Source organism: Barbatula barbatula (assembly GCF_947034865.1).
Source record: "Barbatula barbatula genome assembly, chromosome: 22".
Lineage (NCBI taxonomy): Eukaryota > Metazoa > Chordata > Actinopteri > Cypriniformes > Nemacheilidae > Barbatula > Barbatula barbatula.
The window spans coordinates 9,091,304-9,115,305 of record NC_136785.1 but is presented as its reverse complement, the minus strand read 5'-3'; the positions used below and the strand labels follow the sequence as shown (position 1 = coordinate 9,115,305).

The window sequence follows — 24,002 nt, the reverse complement described above, 5'->3', positions numbered from 1 at the left end:
GAATATAATAATAGTAGTAAAAGTGTTTAGTCATTTTTTTGGAAATTCTAAAGACATATACAGTATATTAAATATACTGTTGCTGTCCTTTTTTTTAAACCCTGGATGTCAAAATTCGCTGTTCATTAGGAAATATAAAACACTGACAACACAGTATTTAATCAGTTGACAAGCACTTTTGAATACTTTTTGTTGGTTAGATATTGGTCAAACCCAGTGATAAGGGCGACTAATAATAATGAATTATGTTAAAAAAATTAAAATGATGAAATATAGAGATGAGGTTTATAAGGACAGCAGCAATATGTTGAATAACCACATACAGTGTATATACAGTAATCCAGTAAAGCTACAATATTCAAGAAAATTGCGAAAAGTTGCTATAATAACGAAATACGATTATTTAAAGTATATTAAAATACATCTAAAAATTATAAGAACACCATATGTTTTACATTCTCTCTATGAGTATCAACGTAAAACTTTGAGTATGCAGAACTTTTTGATTTATAAAAATCATTCAGTTACTGACGGCAAACCCTTGTGATATCCACATTTGCCAATATTTCAATATTTTAAATATATCTTGCAGCCCTGTAATACTGTTGAGTGTTTATACATACAACACTTTTATTGTACGGTATTTTCTGGCGCCCCAGCTGCCGGAAAATTTCCTATTTTCTGGATTTTATTTACAGTGTAAACAACATTCTGTTGTAAAAAAATCTGATATTAGTTTAATTCTCTTTTATACTCTATTTTAACATAACATTTTTCCGTAGTGTTATGATTTAAAAATATAGATAGCAGTCCTGTACACACAATACATCACCATAACACTACAAACTGCCTAAAATAGCACCCAGATGTACGTTTTCTTGTCTCAGAGATAAATTTGGATTTTTGTCTTTGTCTGGGAGTTTCGGAGGATTGGAGGTTTGAATTTAGCTTACGTGATCATGTAAGGGCAGATTGAAAATGTTGCCTGCCTTATCAAGCCGGTAATAATCTGTGTGTATCTTTTCGTGTTTTGCCTGCTCTTAAATCTAACAGCTTAGCATACATAAGTGGGAGTGTTGACGGGCTATTTTATCAGCCGTGTGACCACTTGCCTTGCGGACTGTGTGACTAACACACTAATATCAGCAGTGTTTTTTCTATAAGAGGTCAAGCACACAAGCTCGAGAAACTACCACAGTCCATGGACACTCTCATTCTGAGCTCGCGTTGTACGCCACGTTCCAGTTTAATCAATGGCTGAATGGGACTTTAGGGTGTGCTAGATAAGTTTGTGTGGCGGGCAGGTTGTCAGCCCTCATTACCAATTCCCTCTCTCTCAAAGGCATTACTGCAGTGCATAAAAACAAACCTTAGCGTATCTGGATGAACATATGCACAGGGTGAGCTAATGAAGTGCTTTTTGAAGGGGATTGTACAGGGCGCTGTTTGATCAAGGCTGTTTAAGTGCAGCTAGCACAGTGAGCGAGCGGATCTCAGGAAAGAAATTAGCTCTGTGTTAGCTGCTCTCGCTATGCGCCTCAGAGTGAAAATATCACAGGAACTGTAAAACAACAGCTCAATCACACATGAGGTGTGAAGAACACGTGAAAAGTGCTAAGGAGGGGAGGCGATGATGTCATAGTTCATGGTAGGGGATAGGTGGAGTACTCACACAGGTGATAGCTTTTATAGAGCTTCGGAGGCTGGCATCACGCAATCTGAACCATTTTGGCAGGCTATCAGTTATTTTCAGCAATCAGACCATGAAGAGAATGTGTCTGTATAAAGACCTGCTTGACTGGGTTTGAGTGTTAAATGGGATTTTATAGTATTCAAACTCCATAACATTTTGTTTGAAATTTCATTTTATTCGTGTATAGAAGAATTTAATTTCAAAATGAGACAACTCCGTTTTTATGATGTTTTTTTACTGTGCATTCCAATTCATATCAATCAAACTGCAGTTGGTTTGTTTTGATATAAGCCATAATAACTTAAGAAATACTAACACAAAAAAACATGACAACATAATAAAAAACAGATTTTTGAAAAAATTCTCATTTTGGAAAAAAACTCTACATATATTGTTAAAAGATAAAGGTGGAGGTCAGACTTATTTGGAGGTCTGATGGAATTTCACTTCTTTAAATTTAGTTAGTGAGTAGTATAGCTGTTTGAGCATAAATAACTCCCAAGTCGCAAAGTTCACAGAAAAGCAAGATATTTTGTTGAACAGAAATCACTTTTTAAAGACTTAAATTAAAGGCTTGTTGGGACTACAACAAACTTTTTCCTTGGTTAGTGACATTATGAATTCCAAAATTTGCATTGACCTTCCCCTTGGAACACAGATTGGGTAATGGGCGGGACATCTCAACACATGCTAAGCGATAGACCATCACAAAAGACTGGCTCAGCATGACCAATCAGAGCGTTTCGGTAGGAGGGACTTCATAGAACCAGGAACTCAACTCGTTTTCTGAGAATCGAGATGACAGTGTAAAACCCTGGTGAACGATGTAAGATGAACACCTACTGTTTAGCACATCATAAACATAATAAAGATTTTGAAAAATAGGACCCCTTTAGGGGCATGCAAATAGTTTTTTTTATAGCCAGTGGCCTTTGGCTTATTTCATAACCATGAACATAACTTTTTTTATGTTGCTCTTGGGCATATCCATCAATATTTTTTGTCAATTTTTCTGGAAAGACATAATTAACATATTCAAATGCATCCATGCATGTGCATTTCTTTCTCTCCATGTACTTTCTTCTCTCGCTTTCAGGAGTACACAAACATAATAGATGGGTTTTATCACAAATGGACTACAAGCAACAATACTCCATGCCCTGCCTCTATCAGTTTGACTTACAGCTGCCGTTTACTTTTGGACCGTAACAATAGTTGTGTACAAGCATACAGCATTTGTTGATGTTAATGTTATTAACTAGACCCTAAGAAGCTATAAGTCTGTTGGAAATTTCCATTGTTGTGAGTGACCTCAGTCCATGCGGGTTTAATACTTAAAATCTTCATGGCAGGGTCAAAGAGGAGAGCAATGCGGTTAAATCTGTTCCAGCACGGCTGCGAGCTAATGCTAATCCGATAGGATTTAATGGGATACTCAGGCCATCCAAAAAGTCTACTCTGCATTGGCTGGGATGGTAAAACAGTGTCTCTCCTGTTGTGATGTTAAGATTCTTGTTGGCAGATTCCTTTTTCAAACACAATCAAGCTTAGAGAGGGTTTATCAGCAGACTGACCTTAATCTTTTGTATCTGTACTATTGACTATTTAAATCACGCAGATAATTATGACATTTTCTTAAATATTTCCTGCAAATTAAACAACTTGTCTGGTTAATATTCTGCTTACACCTTCATGGGAATTGACCATTTAAAGATATTTGCCTGCCACCTGTTTGCTGTGCAAATGTCCGTGTTGGGGAAGCTACTTTGAAATTGTAGTTAGATAAGCTACAAGCAACTCATTAATAAAAGTAGTTAAATTACAGCTTAGCTACCCATCTGAAAAAGTAGTTAGCTAGACTAAAAGTTACTGTAAAAAAGTAGCTAGCTTCTTTGAAACTTATTTTTTATTTTTACAATCTCACATTTAAATAAATAGTGAGTGAATTTACTCAGTATAGTCAGTCGTCAAACTCAGTTTTATAGTCAGTCGTCACTTCCTAAACTGCCACTAAACAGTAAGAAAAGTAAGAGAAGCCACTGAATAAAATCATTTTCATATATAATAATACTTGGACAAGCAGACAATCGCAAACAATATAAATGCGGTGCATTTGTTTGGGAAACACAGTCATGATCGTTCTAATAGAGCGTTCACACCAAACGCGGAAAATCGCACTATTTGTGCGTAGTGGGACGCTTGAACATTTTGAGTTCACTCGCTCGTGAAACTCACTTCACAACAGATGCGAATTCGGGTCATGGGAGGGGATTCTGCCAGGCCGCTCCAGTCTCGTTGCAAAATGGCTGACATGGATTTTGTTGAGAGGGTAGCTGCGCTTTATGTGCTATGGAAGGCTGAAAAACGATGTAGACTCGTTTGAGGCCATGTCTAGGTCCATCGGATTCTTTGGAGGCGCAGTCCTCTATTGTTGTTTCGGATTTCTGCCTCCGCTCGCTACGTCATAATCAGGTCTCTACTAGAGCAAGCTCCTGATTGGTTAACATGCCGCGAATATCCGCCAAAGTTAAAATCAAACGCCCGAAACGTTCAATTTGCGCAACCTCATTCGTGCGGATCACGTCTTTGCATTGACCTAACATCTAAATTATTTTCGCTTGGTGTGAACGCACAGTAAGACGCAATCCTAATATCTTTATCCTAAAAGAAGTTATAGCTACGTCAAAGAGGTGCTAATTATCTGCTAGAAGCTAAAGGAAGGGCTCATTCCTCTTCTGGCAGATTGAACAAAGAGGATCAGAGATCAAGGGAAGCGCCATGAGATATCAGTCGGATTATGTCTGCAGAACTGCAATTCTGATAATGCCATTACGACTCTTCTTTCCTAAAGCTTGTTACAGTAAGTGAATGAAGTTATGGGCTCTTTGCATAGAGCGTGAAACCAAATAAAGATAATGCAACAAATAAGCACAACAGGAGTTTCGAGTCTACTTTCATTATATTGCAGTGTTTGGAGTGATCATTTAGACAATCCTGATGCCTTGTGCTTTTAGGTCCTGCCAAGCTAACACTAAAGCAACAACAGGCTTGGCTTTTGAGTTTATGAGCCGTCCATGGTCCTGATGCAGTTGTGTCAGGGAGCTGTCCATGGTACTGATAGCTTCACTGTTATGTGTGGGTGCTGAATACTCAGCACTGCAACAACATATGCTTCTCTAACGCTGCAGATGGCATCATGGCATGATATGAAGACTTTTAAATGGCAACCGAGTATAACATAATTGTACTAAACCACAGAATTGGAACTGACTGAACTGAGAATTGCAGCTCTTATTGTGACGGTATGCTAACTCACAGTTTGTTGGTTGGTTAATGGGAATGGGATGAAAGTTCAGGGACAGGCAACACATGAGTCTAGTTGTTTATTGTTAAACAGTTGAGCAATGACCCTCGGTATGTTGTCATTGAGTGTATATGAAGCTGACATCGCACCAACCCCTCGAGTGTTAGAAAAGAGCTGTAGCGCTCTACTCGCTAATGACTTACTGCCCTAAATCCAACATGTTCATTGACTTTCCTTTAAAAGTTGCATGTCAGTGACAGAATATTTGATGGTTAAACTTGATGTCTAACTTTGCTACTGTGAAGCTGTTCTTGGCACTACGCTTCCACTACCTGTGTTCGATATTTAGCTAATTAAAAACCGGGTGACAGTAACAACTGCCGCAGGATTTACACAAGCAGTCTGGGCTACATGATGTAATTGGTTTGTAAAGCATACCTTTCAAGCTTTTCAGTCTAAAGCCAATTGTCATCTCATTAAAATCTGTCTTTCCTCTGCTGAGTAATGGTATTCCCTCTAAGCGTTTTTACTTCAAAATTGTTCAACTGGTCCTGCTTCAGTAACAAGATTTTTCATTGTGGGAACAGTTGAAGTTGTGAGTATGACGCAGTAATGTTAAAAAAGATCTTCAAGGAAAAGTTAATCTCAAAATCAAAATTTAGTTTTTTTACTCACCCACACGAACGCGTAGCATAGACATAGACAAAACAGAGGAGAAACATATCGATTCAAGTTACTTTGGTTTGTTTTTGCACATAAAATATTCTTGTCACTTAAAAAAGATTTATTTGAGCCACTATTTTGTTAATGGCTTTTGCAAGATAAAGGAATGTCACGCAAGCTTTCCGTGTTGGCATTTAACTAATCTCACGACCATTTACAAAGTGATAGATTATGTTTAAAAATAAGCAAAAATATGCACATTTTTAAAGCCTTTTTTCTTTATAGTTTATTTTGCTTCATTTCTTTCTTTGCAATCTACAATCCTATTAGAATTTGTAATCTAATGTATATACAGTTAACTCGAAATCCATCTACGCAGTTAACCATATGCTATACCTCCGGAGTGATCATGCAAGATAGAGGAGTACGGAGCTAAGGATTATACATGTAAGCAGATCAATGTGTGTAAAATGATTATATATGTCTAATATGAAAAAAGATTATTAAAGCGTGGAGTCGGCATGCGGCAGTCGCTTGTGTATGTGTGAAATGAATGCAGGAGCCAGAGGCCAGTCGTTTCTACAGCCATTTGCAACATATTTTTATCACCATCTGTCTGAGATAAAGAGGATTTTCACATGATGATTAGTGTTTTTAATAGCCATTTGAGGGTTGGTTCTGGCTGTTGTCTTTGCACATAGTTAGCTTTGGCTATCAGTCCATCCCCCTATAAACTCTTTGGCTTTTTGTTCATGTTGCAGGTGTTACAGTCCCACTATCATCGCATACATGTAAACACAGAATCAGAATTGAGCGGAATCCTCTGCGGTTTAAGGCTACTCATTATTTACCGCTTGCACACTTTTTTGCTCGGTCTTGTGTGAAGTAGATTTATCATTTCAACAAAGATTTTTGTGATTTAACCTGAACATAACAAAGTCTGTTATTGGTTAAATTTTTAATAGCTTTTTTATTTTAATTGTTTTTTACATGTAAATTGTATTAGGCCTACAGTTTTTTTGTTTTATGGAATGTAATGTCAAAATTTAATTTTTTATGCTTAATATATAATATTTTTTATTCAATATTTAATAATTAAAAAAAATTCAGTCCACAAAAAGGTTTTTCTCTTAATCGTAATATTAAAGGAGAAATGTGGATTTTTTTAGTGCCAGTGGTGAGGTTGTGAATTGCAACCAACGGCTCACCCCTCATTTTTGAAGCGCTGTTGTGTCTCTCACAGGATGTACAGTAGGGCTACTGTAGAAACAACATTGTGAATTACCTGCTATGGGACCCGCGGTGTATGTCGATAGAAATAGCTGATTCTAAGGTATGAAAAACATAATGATTCATTATGTGAGGTGTTTAAAACAGACAGAGCTATGTATATTAAATAGCATTTCTGTCAATAGATCCTCCAAAAAATACACACTTGACCTTTAACGCTATAACTGTTTGCTAATCGGTTTGTTGTGGTCATGGGAGCCTGGAATGATTAGCATCATCATTGTGTGATTTATCTGTGGTTTCAATTGTATGAAGAAATGACAGGAGTTCCTGTGCCATAAATAACATTGAGATGAATAGGAGTGTTGACAAAGAGTTTTCTCCAGTTGTTGTAGACCCTCTTGGTTGAAATGCGCCTTACTCATCTCTCTCGAGCAGAGCACCAGGCTTCAGTTTTCTTACTCAGCGTCCTCAAAGACTCAACCCTCCTCAGTATGCATAGTATCACATTTAATCCTTAAGTATCCCTGTGATAAGAAAATGGTTTGCCTATGCCTTAACTTGCAATTTGGTTAAATTCACAGAAGCATAAGTTTTCATATATCAAGAAGTGTTAAATTTTGTCGGAGAGGGGTTTGCTCTAGTTATAATTGGCTTTTGAATATCCTCTTCAGTTCTATTTTTCAAAAGTAGCTCATGTGTTTCTAGAAATATGTCTTTTGTTAAGTTATAGAAATGAACAGCTGGGAAACACAGCAATGCCCTAGCAACTCAAATACATCTTTAAATAGCACCTGAAGGTTAAAATCTGACAACTGATTTGAATGAGTTTCTGTCTCCATTGATGTGCTTGAGTGGAGTTGCATGTGATTGTGAAAACAATAATAACATAATCGTCTTTGTGTGAAGGTCACATGACTATAGCATGCCTTTTAAACCTAAATCAATGAATGGTTGAGTATTATAAGACTTGGTTACTTTGACCAGGATTGTTCATGTCAAGATGTGCAGGGAAATAAGTAATGTTAGACCAGATAAATCAGGAATAATTGTTCATCATTTGTGAGGCTGCTAAAAATCAAAGGCAATTGCAGCCTATTTGGCTTAAGGACCAACCACAAACCTCAAAAGTTTCAAATCTAATTCTTGCTTTATGATGCTCATTATAGCAGCTTGGGGACAATTGTGTTTCCTGGGGAATGATGCAAACCTTGATTCTTCCAAATTGCTTATAGCCATCAATGAGAGCCGGCATTGTGCAATCCATTATTTGTCTGTTGGCATGGTCACTATAGAATGATTTGTAGTGACAAAAGAAATCAGAGCATGAGACCTGTCAAATATACCATATCAATTTCGGAATCAAATTACTTGTTTTATTTGATCATTTGAGCCGAGACTTGTTTGTACTTAGTTTTTATATAGTTGTTTATTGGATTGAATTATTGGTGCAACCTTTTTGTCTGTTGTTCTGTTCCCGAATGTGGTAACAACTAATCAGCAGGCTGACCTTCACTTTCAGTGACATTTATACTTTTACTTGGCATCATTGAAACCTTATTTAAAAAGTGAGCCATATTTTGGTTTTGATTCATCTTGATTAGTTCTGGATGCTGGAGTCGAGATGTGAGTGGACGTTTGTATAAATAAACCATGTGAGACATTGTGAACATACTCAGTACATGATCCTGTGAGGAAGATGATGTTCCAATGGGATGATCTCTATGTTCAGTTAGCTCACTTGTGCAATATTGTACTTGTGTAGGTGTGCACTGAAACATCTGTCTGTGTGACCGGTGTTGCCTCATAGCCTAATTATAGCTGAATTTGTCTCACAATATGTGCCTGTGATTTCTATCACCGGCTGCAGGCTGTCTTGCAAGCCTGTGGCGTGAGATGATGTCATCTTTCCTCAATGCCTTGGAAATAGAGAGGTATTATTATGCATTGTTGAAGTCAAAATGTGTGAGTGTGTTTTACTCCTTTTTTCCTTGGTAAAGGTGCGTGTATGTGACAACCTGCGGAGGGTGACAGTTTATTATTTGGCAGATTCAACCGATCTATTCTGGGACTGACTGTTTGCTTGTGTGTTATTTTAATGGGACTTACTGTAATTATAAGCATGCAGAACAAGCAGTGTAATGTGATTCAGTTCGGGAAGGCTTTTGAGTGCTTTGTACTTGGACAATAAAAACTTTCACTCAGTCCACACAGATAATTACAGCTCGATGAAGCCCTCGGTTTTGTCCACTTCCTTTATTAATGATAATGATAATAGTAATAATACGTTTAATTTATATAAGCACTTTACAAATAACAACAAGTGAAAATTCATAACATAACACAATATACATATCAAACATCACAAAAATGATGGTACCAGGTTCAAATCTTTTCTAGATTAAAAAAAGGTGAATTTTAGGTCTACATAAACTAGCTGCTTTTGATGACTGAGAAAAACGAGACAATGGTAGATTAGCATAAGACTCACATGACTCTATTTGACAGCCTGTGGTGATCTTCAACGTTTGCTGGGTGCACACATGTATTTATTTTTAATCAACATCACAGGTCAGCAGTGTGTCAAGAGTGTGGAAGGTGCTAAATAAAGACTCGGGTAGGAGCAGATGGAGTGGTTTTGCACAGATGTCTTAGCGGCTGGCCTCAGAAACGTTGCCTTTAGCACTCTTGTCATGTGCCACCAGATCTTGGGGATTCCTCAAGAAAATGACAAATGGTTATATTTTAATTTAATAGAATGAAGCGATGCTGAAAACTTAAGAATTAAGTAGAGGAAAAAGCAACTTGTTAGTTTGTTATATCTGAAGGAAAGTCATAGGGGATTGAAATTTCATGCCAGTAAGTAAATCTCCACTAATTAAAAGTTTATGATTTGAAATCAACAAACTGGCTATAAATAAAGTTCAGTATCTTTGAATTGCATAGATCTGTGACTATTCTTGTTCTCAGCTGTGTGTACACCTCTCACAGAGCCTGTAAAACAGTCTTATGGGTCTCACTGACATTAAGAGCCATAATAAATAGATGCACAGCTTCAGACGATTAGTTTAGTCTAGACCTCTGTAAGCGCAGGGTTTTGAGGACCTAAAAAGAGCCAATGCCAAACCGTATTCTCTGTGTTGTTCATGCAATCTCTATGGTAATGTATGACCCTGAAAGCCCCTTTGTCATAGTAATTGTTTAACAGTTTAACCACATATGGATACAATTATTTTTAGTGTTGTCGAGGCTGGTTTCTACCAAGGTATTTTCTCTCTTTTTATATATATATATATATCATTGGAGTTTTGTTTCCTTTCTATTATTTGCCAGTGTTGGGTTTGTATCTCTGGTTCATCTTTTATAAGACTTGGAATAATACCATGGGAGCTGTACATATTATGTATTTATATAGATACTGTACTGTACTGTACTGGATTATTTCTATCCTTGGGTCAAAAATGGACCAACTCAAACGTTGGGTTATAAATAACCATATGTATGTTTGTGTTGTTTTAACCCATTGTTGGGTCAAATATTAACATTCGCTGGGTTGTTTTCATATTGCTTTTTAGGTTGTTCTCTATAACATATGTGCTCTTTTCTCTTTAGTGTTATTTAATGAATTAAGAATAATGATTAATAATCAAATTAGGAGTATAGCTACTTTTAACAAAACACATCTTTACCTTACTGATAAAGCGTATAACTGGATACAACTCAGAAAAAAATAACCATTCAATATGTTGTTTTGTCTGTCTGTCTATCATGAGCTCAGTTTTCCAGTTAAAACCATTTATGCACTTCTAACACAGTTCCATCTTGTGTAATAGGCCCCTCAATGCAGAAATTTATAAATAAGAGCCCCAAATACTACATGCAAGAAATGCAAAACATTTGTAACCTGATGGCTGAAATCTGAATAGATTTGTTTTAAACTAGACATCATACACTTGCAGACTCGGTTTCAGATAGAAACACACTAACTGTTCAAATCTGCGCTCTTGCACAGACTTTCTGCAACAAGTCCAGGCTGAAAATCTGGGCAAAAGTCTTGTTATGCCTTAGATTGCATTGGATTAGCATTAACAGTCATATCTGTAGAGGAGCTGGCTGATCAATTACTCAAGCCATCAAAGATGTTTGTCACATTATTTCTTCGGTAGAACGATAAAGATTTTACCTGGAGTCGTGGTCCATGGTTTTTCATAACCCACAATCCATCTATTTGGCATCTGCATTTACATCTGCAAGACATCTAAATAATACATAGTTTGCTCATCTGCAATACGTCTCGGAGACGTCTGAACGTTTGTAATACGCCTTCTGGAAGGGCCAACAGAGGCTTTCTTTTCGCAACGAAACACAAAACGTCTCCACTTGCGTCTTATTGTGTCCCTTTCCCGCAGTGACTTTCAAGTGTGCAAAACCGCCGTTTTGAAACCCGCCCTGCCTGCCGCAAACCTTTGTCCTCGTCCATGATTAAACTAAATTGGCGGCAGTCAGCACATGTCTTGAAATCTGTGTAATGCAAGTTTTCTATGCGCGAATTGAGTGGACGGGGTCACGTGACGGGACTGATTATTCTCCTTAGCCAATCACATTACAATTAAACACATAAAGTAGCGACGACAATGTGAGCGCATTAAAAGTACCCTGTTTTTAAACTTTAAAAAAAAAGTTAATTTCCTTAAAAAAACAACTCAATCACAGTAATTTGAGATTTTGTAATTCGTTACTTTACATTATTAATAATGTAACATGCTCTTTCACGGTCCATTGCCGGGAGTCTCTTTTACTCACAGGTACTAGCCAACAGCTCAGATGGCCTTCTGAACTCTCCTGGCTCCTATTAGCAAAAAGGAAGGAGTCATGCTTTAGCGGCATCCGCAAAACAAAAAAATTATATCCTCAGATCAGGAGGGCTAATTCATTTCATGGAATATTGCAGACCTTAAATTTCACATCATTTTTCTGTGTCACAGCTCCCCCAACATTCACGGACACGCCGCCGCAGTATGTGGAGGCCAAAGAGGGGGGCAAAATCACTCTGAGCTGCACGGCCTTCGGGAATCCCAAACCCTTTGTCAGCTGGCTAAGGGAGGGAGAGCCCATTACGGACAGCAGCAAGTACAAGGTGAGCAAAAAAAGGAGTCTTAACTGATCTGAGAAAAGTACCACAATATTTAAGATTCGTTGTTTTTTGTTTGATTTATACTCATTAAGCAATGAAATTGAGACATAATGTACTGTGTGTTTATTGTACAGGAGAGGTACAGTACAGCGGAGGTACACTACGGTGGAGTTACAATAAGCATTACAGGCAGACACTGTTTCAGAATCTCATGCTCCACAGCACTGACAGATGACAAATGTTACATGTTTGTAGTATCGACTGCAGCAATAGAGTCTGTGTTCTTCTAAGCTATTATCCACTCCCTCAGCCGTATGTTTGTGTCCTTATTGAAAACTATGGTGCTTTGGTTGCTGTTCCAACACTTGGGAGATGTTTCAGGGCAGGCAGTGAGCCATGTCTAACTGTGTCTGAAAGAAAAGTAGAAAGAGAGAAAATAATGGCAGAATCAGTGAAGCCATATCAATATACACTATATTAGAGATGCAGTGTTCCAAAAGACTGTTTGGACATGTGTAGACAGCCTTGCTGATTTCAATGAGCGTCTTAGTCATGCCATTCGCTTGCTTGAAGTGTAGACAGGTGTATAACTAAAGCCAAAAGGGTGAATTAACAGATAGTTCTTTTTTTAAAAGGGGTCATATGACACGGCTAAAACAAATATTATTGTTTTTTTAGATGTAATGCAATGCGTTTACACGATTTAAGGTTCAAAAACCCTGTATTTTCAACATACCGTGGATGTTTGTATCTCCTCATTGCCCCACCTCTCTTAATGCATTTGCAGATCACACAAAGAAACAAGATGCGCTACAAACACACAACAAACTCAACTTGCGTTATTCCATAAAAAAGTATTTTACAATGAAAATACACTCACCTTATTTGTGTATACATTTGGGCGGTCATAGTCAAGCCATACCATGAAATGGTGTAGATTTGTGGGGGGGTGGTTACACGAGGCGTGGCGTTTTAGGCAGCATTCGCTTTTAGATAGAATGTATCGACCCTTTAATTTTTGCAATTTTAAGTGTCTTTTTGCGGCAAATATGAGTTATAACAGCCAGTCAACTGATAAATCAATTAAGAGAATCATATTTGACTTTACAAATTAAGTTGTGAAGTTTTCTTGCGAGGGATGTGCATGTTCTGTGAGGAAGGATAAGAATTTACAGAGTTTTGATAAACTTGCATACATAAAGTTACAGACCTGGAACAAATTAAGAGACCAATCCAATCTTTCATGCGTCTTCACATTCTCTCAGCCTTTCACATTGCTGTTAGATGACTTTCATTACATGATGTTTGTTTATGTTGAAATGTAAAAGACAAATAACCACAGCCAGTGGGAATTGCTAATTAATTTCACATTTTATAGCCTTCAGACTTTAGCACTAGCCCTCTCTCCATCCCAATTACCAATCTCTAGTAGATTTTGAATATTTAACAAACCATCCTAATATTTCCAGGGCAAAGTTTCTTTTATAATTCATCAATCAAGAACCGTCTTGCGGAAACTAAATATTTTATTTTATTACAATTGATCCATTTATTCAAGTGCCAAACCAACACGGTGAACCTGAACATCAATCGCTTTCTGAATCTAAACCATCTGTTCTCTGAAGACTCGCCAGAGGTCTCTACAGGAACAGATGAGTCAGTCTCCACCTGAAAAAGAGTTTGAATTACAAGAGTGTGTTAAAAGATCTCCACACACAACAGAGAAATAACAGGCTGTCTGGGAAAAGCGTTGCTCTCTGATTGAACTCTTTTGAAGTGAGGTTAGATATCATCAGGTGAGGAACAACAGCATTCATTGCTTCATAATTTGAATGACGGTCAACAGTGATGTTCTATTTGTTGACATTTAATAAACAGTTAATAGAGATCTTAGGCTTTCTACGAGACCAATATTAGTTGAGATCTGTAGAATGTTGAGAACAGAACAAATTCTGATCCAGGAGGGAGCGATGTAGACTATAGTCATGGCTAATGACCGTTAAGTCAACAATTGCTTATTCATGAGTGGAGGATGGAGTGGGTCTTTTATTATACCTAAATAATAGATTTTCTACATAGTGTGTTATGATTTATTAGACACATGTGGGCTCCAGAGGGTGTGTGTTGATGTTGGGTCTGCTGAAGGCCGGCCGTGCAGCTTCGTCTGTGTAATTAGAGTAATTATGGAGTCTGGGATCCTCAACGGTGCCTCAGACTGCTCATGTGTTGAGCAAATTATCTGCTCGCTGCCCACTTACAGGTTTATAGCATGTACGTTCAGTTTATAAATGCCATTGGGTTTGTTTGTTCACGCCTCATTAATGGAGGTCACCAGATTTTGCTTCCGTAAATACTAAGGCTGTCATGATTTTAAAAATGTATTGACGATTTCAATTGTATTGTATGACGATTGTGATATATGAGTGTGACCATCGTCTGTTTTACCGCTTGACAATTTTTAGGTTTCTTGTCATACATTTTGTGTGCCTTATTCATTGAAGGTCCAGTGTATGAAATTTAGCAGCATCCCTCGCTGAAGGAGATAACGTATTTACAAAACGCGCCCTGTAGAGCAGTTTGTCTGTTTAGGGATACTGTAGAAACAGTCTTAATTTTGGATAATAGTAAACTCACCAAAACAACGGACAAGTGCAACTGGGAATTATGTTGTGAATAAAAGCATCTAAAATAAATTCAAACTGTTATATTTTAGCATCTTCAAAGCTGCCACCCTTTAACCGGAATGTTCTCTTGGCATTTTACCACCTTCTTGAGGTTTGTCCCATTGAAAGAGTTTCCAATCAGGTCTCTTATTGTCTGCTTTTTCTTCATAATTGGGCTCAAGTCATCCATTAAAAAAAGTCATTTTGATTTCTTATAAAAAAAGTTTTATGTTGGCACAATTATATGTTTGTGTACTAAAGTAATTTTAGACACTTGAGAACCTTAAACCTTGAGATATTAGAATATTTTTAAGATCAAATATTTTTGAGATCATTAGAGACATTTCATTCAAGTGTTTCCAAACTTTTATTATTTAATATTATGATGTAAGAGAAGAGAATTTGTAAGCAGCCTCTGTTTTCCATACTGGTCTACACACACTCACATGCCTGTTATCTCATGAATGTGCTAGTTATTCCTGCTATAAACCTTGCTATTACAGTTCATCTGATAGAATACTGAATATTGAACAGGAAGAGAGGGTATTTGACTTAAATGTGAATCTATGTCAGCTTTCTCTTCACCTGCTCGGCCGATAGCAGTAAAGTGTGCCTCAGGTATCGTTCGCCAAACAACTCTGACAGGGCAAGGAGAAGAAGATGCTCCACTGAATCCCTAAATACTCCTTGAATGAGCTACAACCAGGTGTTGGCAACCTTTTTAACCAAAGAGAGAGATTTTTCTGGATTCATTCATTCATTTTTGCAAAAGAGCATATATATATATGTTCGAGTATATTAAGTATGTTCGACTAATTGAAATGCTCCAGACTGATCATGACATTAGAGACCGGTCGGCGTATGACATCAAGGTGCCACCCGAGCAGAGCTCTGTGTGCTGTCACTTTGATGTCATAAGCTGACCGTTCTGCACAACACCTCATGAAAGAGACATAACTAGCGTCTTGGTAATAGCTTTGTAGTTCGTTTCGTATGCGGTCAAGTTACAAAGATAATGGCATTGAAACTCATCTGTCAACCTTGACAGCTGTATGTATGGACTTCATATGGTTCAAATGCAAGAAAGACTGCTTACACGGATAAGAGGAGCCAAACACAGCGCATTAATACTGATGCATCACAGCTTACTTTCATCAGCTCACCGGATACTTTCCTGCATGGTTTGTTTATAAAACGTTTTACATGTGATTGCATAGCAAGGCAACGAGTTCTGTATAATACGCCACAGAGAGCCCTTCGAACAAGGCATAGTGGTCCAGCAGTTGGGTTTGCAGGATGCAGGTTGATGGATTGAGGCCTGACTTTCCTTTTCTTCATTCAATACAGGGGAACCATATCCGACAGGAACATCCTTAGTTGTTTATTGATATAAAGCTAAAGCTCTGTGAACATACTTGAGACAAGCATAAGCATTCTATCTACTTGAATACAGGTGGAACGGTAACATTCTCAGATATCTTTTCAGATGTATTCTCAAATTTCGATCCCCCTGCTATACTGTGGACATGATAATATCATCAAAGGGTTTTTTTTGCACAACTGCCAGGATTCTACCCCCTTCAAACTTTTGCATGGATGCACAAATAGTAAAAACCAATAAAGTTGAATGCATAAACACATGCAATAACATGATCATATTTCAGGGGGGGTAATATTGGAGCAGGATCTGTTTAGTTCACCTGCCAGGATTCTACCCCTTCAAACATATGCATGGATGCACTTATAGTCAAAAACAATTAGGACATCTTTCAAGTAAGAAAATGTCTGCAATAGATGTAGTTCAACTATCATAATACCTGAAATGTCACATAGTCTGTGCACAGCCTATTGTATCCAATATAAGATAATCCAGAACATATTAAACATAACTACATTGCCATTGGTAAAATGGAAATAATTCTTGTGTGGGTGAAGAGAGAAAGAGAGAGAGGGATCCACATTGATCTATAAGTCTCTGTGGGAGCAGCCTGGTTTGTTTGATCTCTTCTACGCAGTCGCTGCCTCATTGTCTCCAGTTCACAACGCTTTCGGTGCAAAGCACTTCTGTTTGTTCTTTGATGGAGACAGTTTGTTTTAGTTTTTTATTCTTTATGAGTTACGAGATGGTAAAGGTGACCCCTCTTAAGTAAGCAAGTAACCTTTTATTTATATAGCACTTTCAAGCTACTACACACAAAGTGCTTTACAAAACATATATTACAGACATTTACATGCCAGAAGAGATGAAGACATCACACAATCCTGAAATGACATCTATACCTGTATGTTTTTAGTCGACATTTAAAAACAGACACACTATCAGATGCTCTGATATCCTCAGGCAAAGAGGAGCCCTCACTGCAAATGCTCTATCCCCTGTAGTTTTACATCTAGATCTTGGAACTTCTAGCAGTTCTTTAAATGAAGATCTCAGACATCTCGCTGTTTCATATGGTCTCAGAAGCTCAGCTAAGTACAAAGGAGGCAAGTCATTTAACGCTTTATATGTCAATAAAAAAATCTTATAATCGATCCTAAAGGAAACCAATGTAAAGAAGCTGAAACAGTGTCAGTAGTCTGGCTGCAGCTTTTGTACTAATTGTAAACGCGATAAATAACTTTGATTCAAAGAAAAAAACAAGGAATTACAATACTCAAGATGGGAAGAAATAAAAAGACGAATGAGCTTCTCTGTGTCCTTAAAATAACAAAAACGTCTCACTTTAGAAATATTTCTTAACTGACAAAAAAAGCCTGAACCGACTTATTAACATGAAACTCAAAGTTTAAATTAGTATCAAAATAAACACCCACATTTTTGCTACCTGCTTATTATTAGTAAAAATCCTCTTTAGAGTGGGCTCAACCTATATCTTATTCGAGCTTTGACCAATTATCCCAATTTCAGTTTTATCATTGTTTAGCTGGGAAAAATGTAATGCCAACCAATTCTTTATATCAACTAAGCATGCTTGCTTAAGGTACATGTTTGTAATGTACATGCATGTCTCATTGGACTTGTGTAATTCTGCATTTGTGTGTTTCCGTGAGAAAGTAAAAACTTTAACAGAGGTAAAACATAAGTCTTAACAAGCTGTACTGTTACAGCCGTTAGAGGGGTCACTTTCTTCAGATTATTGCCACTGTAAATGCGTGCTTGTGTAGCTGATGGTGTGACCTCTCTCCTCAGGTGAGCGATGGCAGCCTGACGCTCTTTTCCATCAACCGTGAAGACAGGGGAGCCTACACATGCCGAGCCTACAGCGAGCAGGGAGAGGCCGTCCATACCACACGCTTACTCGTCCAAGGTAATGTCCAAGTTTGCCGTCCAATCTCATGGTATTGGCAGCCTAAATCTCTCTGTGTGTCAGAGCTGTGCCGTGTGTGTTTGCACAGTCGTGTGTGTATAATCATGCTCACAGAACCGCATGTTGCATGGCACCCATGCTGCAGAGCTGCAGAGATAATTAGACTCCATATGTTGGCTGTCTGGTACAGTATAAAGCAGTAATGGGTAAGAGAGACTTCTCATCGTAGTGCTGCCAAAGATGCTTTTTACTGTAGAGATTACCAATCTGTCCACTGTCTCCTGCTGTTGACATGGCTTGTGACCATATTAACTAGAATTATACCTACTATTTCAATGCAATTTACTAAGTGATGACGTTTTTATATATGACAGAATTTTGTATCTTCGGGTGATCTGTCGCTTTTGCGTTTTTTCCTGTTTTGACATTTGCAGCGAAACATCTCTTTTCACTTGGTGCAAGTTCCCAGACTGCTACAGAAATGGCTTTTTTAGTTGCCAAAGTTTGCTATCCTGGTTGTAATGAATCCTTGAAATGTATTCTGAGTTTTGTTTAAGGAAGCTGATTAAATGAATATGATCAGAAATGATCAGTAATGGGGACTCAGATGGCATATGTCTGGGAAAAGGGCATCTAATTTGACTGTAAAGGGGCTTCAGAACCAGAGGGAATAATGAACTGAGACAGTGTCTGAAAGAACAGTTTCATTCAATGTCTTTATGTAACACAGGAGCCGTCTAGACATGGTTTAGCCTAGATTCAGAGGAAGCTCTCGAGTCTTGGTGTGAAAGCTCAGAGCTTGAGCAAAGATTCCTACAATATTCAAAATGTTTAAGTAGTTTTATTCTTGTACACCAGACTGGATACATATTGTCACTTGAGTTGTACCTTTACACAATCTATTGTCGTGCCTAACAGCAGCTTTTTATCAAAGGAACAAATGACAATTTTGTTAGTATAATTAGAACAAAAAAATTGTGAGCAATAATATCCCATATTAAATACGTCTCCAGCCTTGTCCTTTTTTAACCTTAAAGGGAGCCAACAGCACTATACACACCAACAGAATGTGACACATCCTTATATGTAACTCTGATTTATATTGTGTCTCTTTTCTATTTCAGGACCCCCATTTATTGTCTCGCCACCAGAGAACATAACCGTAAACATATCCCAGGATGCATTCTTCACCTGTCAGGCTGAGGCGTATCCTGGCAACCTAACGTACACCTGGTTCTGGGAGGAAGATAACGTCTTCTTCAAGAAGTAAAGTTATGATGGGGTTCATTACTGTACCATACTGTACGCCCACTGTCTGAGTCCTGTGTCCTTGTGGAGTTTTATCACATTCCATGTCATTTCTTCATCACCATTTTGGCATCAGTGAGTTTGCCATCAGGGATTGTGATAATGTTTGGAATGGGGCAGAAACGTTGTAAATCCTGAACTGCAAAGGGCAACCTGTCAATGAACATTTGCTTTTATGTTTTGTTTATGCATTCAGACTTTTTCCATTGTAGTGTTGCGGGTTGAAATGTATTGCATGAAAGATACAATTAGATTTTGAGAAATTGAACATTTCAAAGGAATTTGTTGCTATGTACATTTATTAGGAGAGTTTGCGGTGTGTTTGCACTGTGCGCATGTGTCATAACATCTGTTACACGTACACACAACCCAGAACTCATTTGTGTTTAAAATAATAATATAATTGTAAATCTCACTTGAATAGAAAAAATGAAAACAGGGGTTTTGCAATAAATGCTGTGTTACAACATAATGGCTCTATTCCAAGGTCTATATAAATACACACAAATACATTTAAATATTTAAGAAATATTCGCAAATATGTATTTGAACTTTTACATAATGTTTAATTAATTGTCATTAATCAATTTGACAGTACTAGTTTAAAGCATCAATTTTTTATGCTTTTATAAATCTATGATCATAAGCACAAAAAACACACCTGTAGTTTGAATAGTAAAGCATACAAATTTAATTCTCACCATCAAAACCAATAAACATGTTCTTGAGTTTCTCATCGCACTTCGATACATAGGGGCTGCGCTGACCTCTCAAGCTCACTATTGTCCCTCTCAGGTTCTCATGGCCTCCTCTTTTTCTCCTTTCCCCCATGATGAGAATATCTAGTGGCATGCCGCTTGTGTCATCATACGCTCGGCTATCACTGATTATAAGTAGCGGTGCCGTAAGCCATCCAAGACTCCCTCATGCGTGGCCTGCATAGTGTAGAAAAAGGATATTATGCCTTTTTCTTTCTAATAGAGGCTCTGTGCAGCAGGACAGGAGGAGGAACAGGCAGGAATACAGGCTACTTAGGCATTTAGTCTGGAGCATCTTTTTCCTTCTGATCTATTGACACTACTCCATCTGTTCCTGTTGAAACAGAACAGTTATTCACTATATATTTAAAGTCAGAAAAGAAAGACTTATTCCGTGTGTATTATTCAGTGTGTATACATACACGATAAGAGAAATGTTTGACCCAAAAATGAAATTTACTTAATTATCACAAATGCAGCTACGAGAATTCATAATGACTTTAGACCACTAGACCAGAAACACAACAAAACTTGCCCAGAGGCTTGCTTTTACATGCAGATCAAGCTCTAAGTCATTATTCGACCCATCGTGTTATTTTCAGTGGAAATCAAGTAAAGTTTTGCTCTGTTCATCACATAAAGCTGTCGTGTGTCCTTAGAGATTTAGAAAGTTGGAAAGTTTATTGTGTCCTGTGAAACTAATGCTGTATCCTATCTTAAACTAGAGTAGATCATTCTTAACGGTGTAATTTCAACGCAGTCTCTCTTCTGTCTATCTTTGTTTTTCTCTATCCAGTGACCTGAAGCGCAGAGTGAGTATTCTAATCGATGGTTCACTCATCATCTCCCAGGTGAAGCCTGAGGATGCTGGGAGATACATCTGCAGCCCCAGTAACAGTCTCGGCCGCCCACCCTCTGCATCAGCATACCTGACAGTGCATTGTGAGTCTGACCACTGAGAAATCTGCTGCTACAACACCAGATCACCCTCATCTACTCCTTTTATCTGATTATATTTACATTTACATTCAGTCATTTAGCAGACGCTTTTATCCAAAGCGACTTACAAAGAGTTCGGGGAACAATAAGCGATATGACATTCATCACTGAAATGCAGTGAGCAAACAAACACAGTTAAACTTTCATCAGCCGAGTGAAGTGGCATTGATGGGCGTGCTCTTTCTCACGCTGGCTGGTTGACACGTGGGCGTGCTCTTTCGTCAGCTGGATGACGCACGGGTGTGCTTTTCAAGGAGAATTGTCAAATATGGGACTATGAACCCTTGTTACGAAACGGGAATCCACGTTTAAAAAAAACTTTACGAAGCCTGTACGAACCCTGCAGGAGTGAATCGAGCACAGAAATAATACGTCATACGTTCAAACTCGTTTTTTGACAAGTTGATCCTGTTAAGCTTGAGAAGCCAGCACGTTTAACCTTAAAGAAGTCAGAATGCATGAAATAGATTGTTACCTGCACTTTAAAGCTGCAATTGCCTCTCTATCGCCATCTCTGTTTGAAACATAAATTTGCAAGTTACTGTACATGATCTTAACATGTGTTGAAAAACATTTCCCACGAAATTTGACCTGACAGCTCGAATCATAATTCACTATAAGGTAAGGTAAGCAGACAGTTTTTAACAATGATTGTTCACGTGTTTGCTCAAACACATATTTGTGTTTATTTTAACCCAGAAATAGTTGTAGATTTCACCTTTAAAATATTGTGTTGATTCAAATTTAAATAAACGTATAACATAAATTTGAGAATTTATTAGAATTCGATATGTCACAATTTTTCTTTAAGGACATCTTCCAATAAATCTGGCATGTACTCTTTGGATAAACCCAATGATTCATGTTTTCCCAGCCCGTTGTTTTAACACGCATGTTCTGCTTTGTAAAGTATTCCATGACGTAATGCGGAGGAACTCTGAATCTGAACTGAATCTTGATATACCTATGCTTTTTCATTCATTCCTGACTCAGACTTTATTCTTCAGATTCTATTTTGAAATCTATCAGCAGTTTGCTGCCGCCAGGCAACACAAATTCTGAATTATATACACGTGTAACAGATTTTTCTTGCAATGCGATGTTTTGTACTAGATGAACGGTTAACATCAGTCTCCTGGCGAAGTCTGTCTCGATACACATGCACAGGGTCATATTAGCTACAACAGCAGCTTTTGGCAGACTAGAACTTTCCATTTGCAGTCGGGAAATTGGAATGGCCTTCTATCCCTGGAGTCTGGCGTAGAATTGAAACAGTGACCTTGAGTCAGTAAGCTAGAAGATCACTCAGTCACGCCTCACGTCCAACACGTCAATAGACTCATGCAAAGATGCGTGAAATGTCTGTTCAAGACCTTCTTAAACATTGCTAAAATCCATAATTATATTCAGACGTGTTGCATTTAGTGTTTGGGAAATGAGCGCCAGTGAGGCTGTGGTATCCTAGGCAACAGACATTTGTCTGACTCTGCACGGGAGAGCCGGCAGGTATGAATTACATCATAGCTAATTTTCTGGACGGGAGAAACTGCAGGATTTTACACCTCCCCACCTGCTGTTCTTTCGAACACACGAGCACTTCGTTTGGCTGACTAATGTGCAGCGAGTGGAGACGCAGAGAAAGTGTATTTGACAGTAAGCGAGGAAAAAGGAGGGGTGATGTAAAGAGATGACATCATCCTGTGTGGAAACCCTCTTCTCTGCAGTGATGTCACCTACAGACGCTTTCACAGCCGGTTTGCATGGGCACCGGTGCCCCCTTTAGACACCTTACGGTAGTGCAGGTCTGCTCTTCACCCGTGTCCTTATTTTCTCATCCTCCCCCTCCATTTCTATGTATCTGCTTTTGTCTCGTTTTTTAGCTGGCCAGTCGCATCCCCAGACATTCTTTGTCTTTTCTATTTTCTTTATTCTATATATCACAACTACACACTTCTCCGTTGCTCCCCCTCTCTCATCATCTCCTGCATCGTCTCCACTTCAGCTAAAAATAGATGCTGGCACTTTGCTGAGCGTTAAGATGGGGCTGTGGATTTCTTCAAAGTGTTCGTTACGGAGCGCCGCTCTCCCCTTCACTAACAGTTTCTTGCCGCGCTACACTTGACTGGTGTCTTCTGTAATGAGAGACAGTCATTTAGTCACAAGCAACTATATCTCTTTTACAGAATTATTGATACTTGTTATTTCAGTTTGGATGTGGTTTAAAAAAATCAAGAAAAATTCTTGGAGGTCATTCGTTTTGTTCATTTATCTGTCTGTGTGGGATATACTGTGTAAAGCAAAGCTCATCATGTCCACTGTAGCATCTACATTATATAGTTTTTTGTTTTTATGTTCTGGTTGTGTCCCGTAGACCCTGCCCGTGTGGTAAACATGCCGCCTGTTATCTACGTGGCCATCGGACTGCCGGGGTACATCCGCTGCCCGGTGGATGCCAACCCGCCTGTCACTTCAGTGAAGTGGAAAAAAGACGGCCTGCCTCTGCGGATAGAGAAGGTAAGTCCCGTTGAACTGTGATCTCGGTGGGACTTACTGAATGTCTTTACAGGTGTTTACTGTAAGCCCATCCTCAGCAATATCCGAAGGGCTTTCAAAGATCGTTCCCAGCTGTGTGCGGTTGCTTTACCATATTTGCATTGATCTTTGTGCTTTCGCATAGACAGATAAAGAGATCACTGCCTCATCTTGAGCCAAAACCAAATGAGGACTAACTTTATTACAGGACTCTCTGAAATGCTAGTCAGTTGTGATTGGTCAGTTGTGACATAAATGGTCAGGTTTGTTTATATAATGGCTACAGAATTGTATATTGTTTGTCTAGTTGGTAGGATGATTGCTTTCTGTGTCGTAATGACCTGTTTTTCTTCAATCTAATTTTCCAAGTAAGAAAATGAAGTCAATTGAATGTTTCTGTGAATATTTTC

The 24,002-nt window shown here is 38.2% G+C and overlaps 1 protein-coding gene across 1 annotated transcript in view; it reads left to right on the top strand.

Moving 5' to 3' along the window:
- The window catches only part of igsf9bb (immunoglobulin superfamily, member 9Bb), a gene marked incomplete at its 3' end in the record, with an annotated part of 73,378 nt that overhangs the window by 25,937 nt on the left and 23,439 nt on the right, over positions 1–24,002 (top strand). Inside the window, exons 4-8 of the mRNA XM_079485995.1 lie at positions 11,876–12,027; positions 17,878–17,995; positions 19,120–19,261; positions 20,858–21,003; positions 23,432–23,574. Of these exons, the coding sequence (XP_079342121.1) occupies positions 11,876–12,027; positions 17,878–17,995; positions 19,120–19,261; positions 20,858–21,003; positions 23,432–23,574 (701 nt within the window). The remainder of the gene's footprint in view (positions 1–11,875; positions 12,028–17,877; positions 17,996–19,119; positions 19,262–20,857; positions 21,004–23,431; positions 23,575–24,002) is intronic.